This window comes from Pseudophryne corroboree, chromosome 3 (assembly GCF_028390025.1).
Source record: "Pseudophryne corroboree isolate aPseCor3 chromosome 3, aPseCor3.hap2, whole genome shotgun sequence".
Taxonomy (NCBI): domain Eukaryota; kingdom Metazoa; phylum Chordata; class Amphibia; order Anura; family Myobatrachidae; genus Pseudophryne; species Pseudophryne corroboree.
In genome coordinates, this window is record NC_086446.1 from 451,593,854 (window position 1) to 451,599,853 (window position 6,000).

The 6,000-nt window shown below is 49.4% G+C and overlaps 1 protein-coding gene across 5 annotated transcripts in view; it reads left to right on the forward strand.

Annotated features, from left to right (window-relative positions):
• Positions 1-5,638, forward strand: part of EXOC7 (exocyst complex component 7) — an 83,728-nt gene extending 78,090 nt beyond the window's left edge. For all 5 annotated transcript variants that reach the window (XM_063960556.1, XM_063960558.1, XM_063960557.1 and 2 more), the window contains 2 exons: positions 5,064-5,197; positions 5,445-5,638. In XM_063960556.1, coding sequence (XP_063816626.1) covers positions 5,064-5,197; positions 5,445-5,550 — 240 coding nt within the window. In that variant the 3' untranslated portion in view covers positions 5,551-5,638. The remainder of the gene's footprint in view (positions 1-5,063; positions 5,198-5,444) is intronic.
• The last annotated feature ends 362 nt before the right edge of the window (positions 5,639-6,000 follow it).

A 6,000-nucleotide genomic window follows, 5' to 3' on the forward strand; every position in this document is an offset into this window, starting at 1 on the left:
GTAATAACCTCTGCATTGTACAAACTGTGACTATTTCTGTGTGCATTTGATAGCTGAGTGGTGTCCATTTCGTGTCTTTCACTCAACCTGCTATCCCTATATTCTATAACCTGAGGGGGCTTGGTGCGTCAGGTTTTATCTAATATAGGATTTTCACAAAGATATACTGTATTACGTATTTTTCTCTGTGATTTAGTCACCATATCTCTCCTTTATTTCTGCTGGTGCTGACTACACTGCGCAGGGGTTTGGGCTAGGTATTGTGCTGCTGACAAATTGTACTGTGTTACCTGATACTGCAAGTTATATCATGTCTGCTTCTGAGGGTAACGGTTCTGGGGCTAAACACACTGCCGGTGTTGCTGAAGCCGCAGATACCTATGAGGAGAATATAGCAGCTTTGGTTCTGGGGGCTCCTTGCCCCCCAGTGGGACGGTGGCAACGGGGGCAAATAATGACCCGCCGTTGGCCGCTTTTTCCACGCTTCTGCATACGCTAGTTCATAAACTAACACCCCCTATGGGACCCCCAATGCCGGTACAACCGTTTGTGGTCCCTGCAGCTAACCCGCCATGGGCGGATGATTTATCTGCTCAAATAAAGAAGTTGAACCAGTCCCTGACTACTAAAAAGTCTGACCGACGCTCGCCTACGTCCAAGGGGTCCTCTAAGCGAGCGCTCGTCTCCTCACAATCCACTGCTGTCACTGACACCTCGTCGGATGAAGACGGCACTTACACTGACCCCACAGGTTCTGACTCGGATACGGCTGATGGGGAGGGTGGTTCACTTGTGGATGTTCCTGATCTGTTGGAGGCTATTAAGTTAATTTTACAGATTACGGATGATCCCGAGCCATCCGTTCCTCCTAAGAAACCAGATAGGTTCAAGCGTCAGAAGGTGATTAAACAAGTTTTACCTCACTCTGACCACCTAATTGATATATGTCAGGAACCCTGGGAAGTTTGTGCCTCAAAAGAAGATGCTGGCTCACTATCCCCTCGCGCCGGAGCTGTCTAAGAATTGGGAAACTCCTCCTCCAGTGGACTCACATGTGGCTAGGATGGTGGTTTCCTCAGCTCTACCTGTCACCACCGTCACATCTCTAAAAGAGCCTATGGATAAATGTGTGGAGGGTTGTCTGAAAGAGATTTACACCCTCACGGTTGCTGCACAAAGGCCCACTATTGCAGCTACTTGGGCTGCAGAGGCCATTGAAGCATGGGCCTTGGAGTTAGGTGCTGAAATCTCCTCTGACCATGCTAGACAATGCTTGTCTTATATTGTCACAGCTTCTCGTTATATTAAAGAGGCGGCTTCTGATGCCGGTATCCTGGCAGCTAAGGCCTCTACTACGTCAGTCCTGGCTCGCCGGATATTGTGGCTGAGATCCTGGTCTGTGGATCTAGAAAAACCCTGGAGGTACTCCCTTTTAAGGGAGATATTCTGTTTGGGGAGGATTTAAATAAGATTGTGGCTGACTTGGCTACTGCCAAAACTGCCTGTCTGCCAAGTACTGCTCCTTCTGTGTCGAAGGCTAAAGGTACTACCTTTCGCCCCTTTCGTCCTTCAGGTAAAGTAAAAGGTCAGGCGTACAACAAGCAGGCCTGCACTTCCAAACCTGGTAAGCCTAAGCCCAAAAGAGCCTGGGCGGCCCGTCAGCCAGCTTCCAAGACAGATAAGCCTGCCGCATGACGGGGCGGGCCTCCCTCTGGGGGATCCCAGGGTGGGGGGCCGGCTTCTAGGGTATACCCAGGAATGGTTGAAGACCACTTCAGATGCCTGGGTACGGGAAGTCGTCACTCGAGGTTACGCCATAGCCTTCAAAAACCGACCCCCTCATCGATTTTGCCAGACAGATGTCCCGTTGGACAAGACAAAGGCAGACACTCTACATTCGGTGGTACAGACCCTCCTGGATACATGAGTCGTAGTACAGGTGCCTCTTGCGCAGAGGGGCCGGGGGTACTATTCTCCGCTGTTTCTAGTCCCGAAACCGAATGGGTCCTCCCGGCCCATTCTCAACCTCAAGGCATTGAACAGGTTTGTGAAGGTTTCCAAGTTCCGGATGAAAACCCTTCGCTCTATAGTTCTGGCCTTGGAACCTGGGGACTTCATGGTCTCCCTGGATATACAGGATGCTTACCTGCATATTCCTATGGCAGTGTCTCATCAGCAATACCTGAGATTTGCGATTGGCAACTGCCATTACCAGTTTCGGGCGTTACCTTACCTTAACAACGGCTCCGCGAGTCTTTACAAAAGTCATGGCGGTGATGACGGTGGTACTCCGCCGTCAAGGGGTCAGGATCCTGCCGTATTTGGACGACTTGTTAATCCTGGCAAATTCCCCAGAACTACTCCTGCGTCATCTAGATGTGACGGTCCGGTTTCTGCAAGCCCATGGGTGGCTCATCAACTGGAAGACGTCATCCCTGATCCCTGCTCAGAGCATGGTGCATCTCGGAGCACTATTGGACACTCACAACCAGCGGTTGTTCCTGTCTCAGGAGAAAGACCTGAAACTTCAGGACAGGATTCGTTGCTTCCTATCTCGTCCGCAAGTTTCGATACATTCGGCGATGCAGGTGCTGGGCCTCATGGTGTCAGCATTCGACATGGTGGAGTACGCTCAATTTCACTCTCGCCCTCTCCAGAGGCTGATTCTAGCCAAATGGGACAGCCTGCCTCACCGGATCAGGTCTCAAATGATCTCATTGACTCCGGAGGTCTGTCTGTCGCTGCTCTGGTGGCTCCGGGACCAACAACTGTGCAGGGGCCGTCCGTTCTAGATATCCCACTGGGTCCTGTTGACGACAGATGCCAGTCTAAGAGGTTGGGGCTCGGTGCTGGAGCAACACTCCCTTCAGGGGTGGTGGACCAAGGAGGAGTCCCTCCTCTCGATCAATATTCTGGAGTTGCGGGCGGTCTTCAATGCCTTGAACCTAGCCCAGCATTTAATTCAGAACCGTCCTGTTCAAGTACAGTCGGACCACGCCACCACAGTGGCTTACATAAATCATCAAGGCGGCACTCGAAGCCGCCTAGCAATGAAGGAAGTCTCACGGATTCTACAGTGGGCAGAACGCCATCTACCAGCCATATCGGCAATATTCATTCCGGGATTCCTGAATTGGGAAGCGGACTTTCTCAGTCGTCAGGACGTGCATGCCGGCGAGTGGGGCCTACATCCAGAAGTGTTTCAACTCCTAGTGGAAAGGTGGGGCCTTCCAGACGTAGATCTGATGGCATCTCGACACAATCACAAGGTTCCGGTCTTCGGAGCAAGGACAAGGGATCCTCAAGCAGCATTCATGGATGCGCTGGCGGTACCGTGGAGGTTTCAGCTGCCGTACGTGTTCCCTCCGGTGTCATTCCTGCCCAGGGTAATTCGGAAGTTCAAGCAAGAAAAAGGAATTCTGCTTCTCATAGCTCCAGCGTGGCCCAGACGGCACTGGTTCTCAGACCTGCAAGGCCTATCGTCAGAGCGTCCAATTCTACTTCCACAACGCCCAGACCTCCTCGTTCAGGGCCCCTGTGTCTAGCCCGGCTGTCTTTGACGGCGTGGCTCTTGAAGCTTCCGTCTAAGGGTTTTCTGAGGCGGTCATTCAAACTATGTTGCGGGCCCGGAAACCGGCTTCGGCTCGGATTTACTACAGGGTCTGGCATTCTTACTTTGTTTGGTGCGCATCTAACGGTTATGACGCTTCCAAGTTTAGTATAGCCAAGTTGTTGGCTTTTCTTCAGCAGGGCCTGGACTTAGGCCTGCGTCTGGCCTCCCTCAAGGTTCAAATATCTGCCTTGTCGGTGTGGTTTCAGAGAAAAATTGCGACCTTACCTGATGTGCATACCTTTACTCAGGGCGTGTTGCGTATCCAACCTCCCTATGTCCCGCCTGTGGCTCCTTGGGACTTGTCGGTGATTTTGGAGGCGTTACAAGAGTCTCCGTTTGAACCTCTTGGTTCAGCTGACCTTAAGTGGCTTTCCCTTCAGGTGCTGTTTCTGCTAGCTATTGCTTCAGCTAGAAGAGTGTCAGATTTGGGTGCCTTGTCCTGTAGTTCCCCATATCTGATATTTCACCGTGACCGGGCGGTTCTTAGGACTAGTCCCGGCTATTTACCTATGGTGGTTTCTTCGTTCCACCTTAATCAGGAGATTGTAGTTCCGGCACTTGTTTCTCCTGATCTGTCTCCCAAAGAGCGGTCTTTGGATGTGGTACGGGCTCTCCGTATCTATGTGAAGAGAACTGCTTCTATTAGGAAATCTGATTCTCTTTTTGTTGTATTTGGGTTTCACAAACGTGGCTGGCCTGCTCACAAGCAAACTCTGGCCAGATGGATTAGAATGGTGATTGCACATGCTTATGTGAAGGCTGGTCTCTCTGCTCCTGATCACATTAAGGCCCATTCTACTCGGTCTGTTGGACCTTCTTGGGCGGCCCAACGTGGTGCGACCCTTGAACAATTGTGCAAGGCGGCTACGTGGTCCTCTGTGAACACGTACATAAGGTTCTATGCCTTCAATAGTGCCGCTTCCCAGGATGCTTCCTTTGGACGCCGGGTTCTTGTGCCCGCTACAGTGCGTCCCCTCCCATAAGGAACTGCTTTAGGACATCCCCATTGTCCATCCTTGTGGAGCCCAGTGTACCCCGCAGCAGAAAACGAGTTTTATGGTAAGAACTTACCTTTGTTAAAACTCTTTCTGTGAGGTACACTGGGCTCCACAAGGCGCCCACCCTGATGCACTTAGCTTCTTTGGGTTGGTATGGCATTAGCCGCTGACACGTCTCCTGTCGTGAGAATGCGGTGTTGTGGCTACTAACCGTTGTCGTCTCTTTTCCTGCTACTGCATTGGACTGGTTAACTAAAAACTGAGATCCTGTGCAGGGAGGCGGGGCTATGCATTCTGGGAACAGTCAAAGCTTTGAACCTGTTGGTGCCTCAGATCAAAATCCTACTCTACACCCCATTGTCCATTCCTTGTGGAGCCCAGTGTATCTCGCAGAAAGAGTTTTAACAAATGTAAGTTCTTACCATAAAACTAGTTTTTTTATTTGAACCTAGGGTTTTAATGAAGGTCTGGAAGAGATCTGCAAAATCCAGAAGTCATGGGCTATTCCAGACAAAAAACAGCGTGAGCGGATACGTCAGGCTCAGAAGAATATTGTGCAGGAGGCATATGGCGCATTTTTACACAAGTCAGTCAAGCTGTGTTCGGTTTCTCCAGTATTAATGTTCTCTTTGCATCCCACTCTTGCCCTCATCTCATGATGCTTTTATATTCCAAATAACTGTCTGTTCAGTGTCTAGTTAAATGTTGCTCCAAATCATGACATTACACCTGCATTTTCCTATGTGTTTGGCTTTCCACCCTCGTGTATGTGTTTTCATTTCCACTACATCACCCCATGCCCTCTAATGTTTGATTTTATTTTCTTTAAATAGGTACGGCACTGGTGTAAACTTCACAAAGAACCCAGATAAATATATTAAATACTCAGTGGAACATGTTGGGGAGATGATCGAGAGGCTCTTTGACACATCTGCATGAAAGACTCCTATTTAAGCCTGTATATATTTGTTATACATATATGCCATACTACTGTACATACTCAATAAAAAGCAATACCTGGACTTGATGTTTGTATTGTAGAGATGCAAGTTCCTGTATAGTTTATTTCCATGTTTCTTTATTGTATTTAAATAGAACATTTGAAATGTTGAAATCCCGTCACACACTTCCAATGTACTGGATCATGTATCTTTTGACAGTAATTTAATTTTTTGGTGAGGGCAAGACTATAGGGTGTATTCAATACCTGTCGGATCCTTTCTGACGGAAAGGATCCGACATGTCAGTATCCAATGCCGGGCCAGACCCGACAGGTTTGGCACGTTCCCAACAATGGCAATTCGACTTTCTTTAAAGTCAGATTGACGTTGTGAGAAACAGGGCTAAAACCTGTCGGGTTTGCCCGCACTTCAGACAGCCAACGTGGAT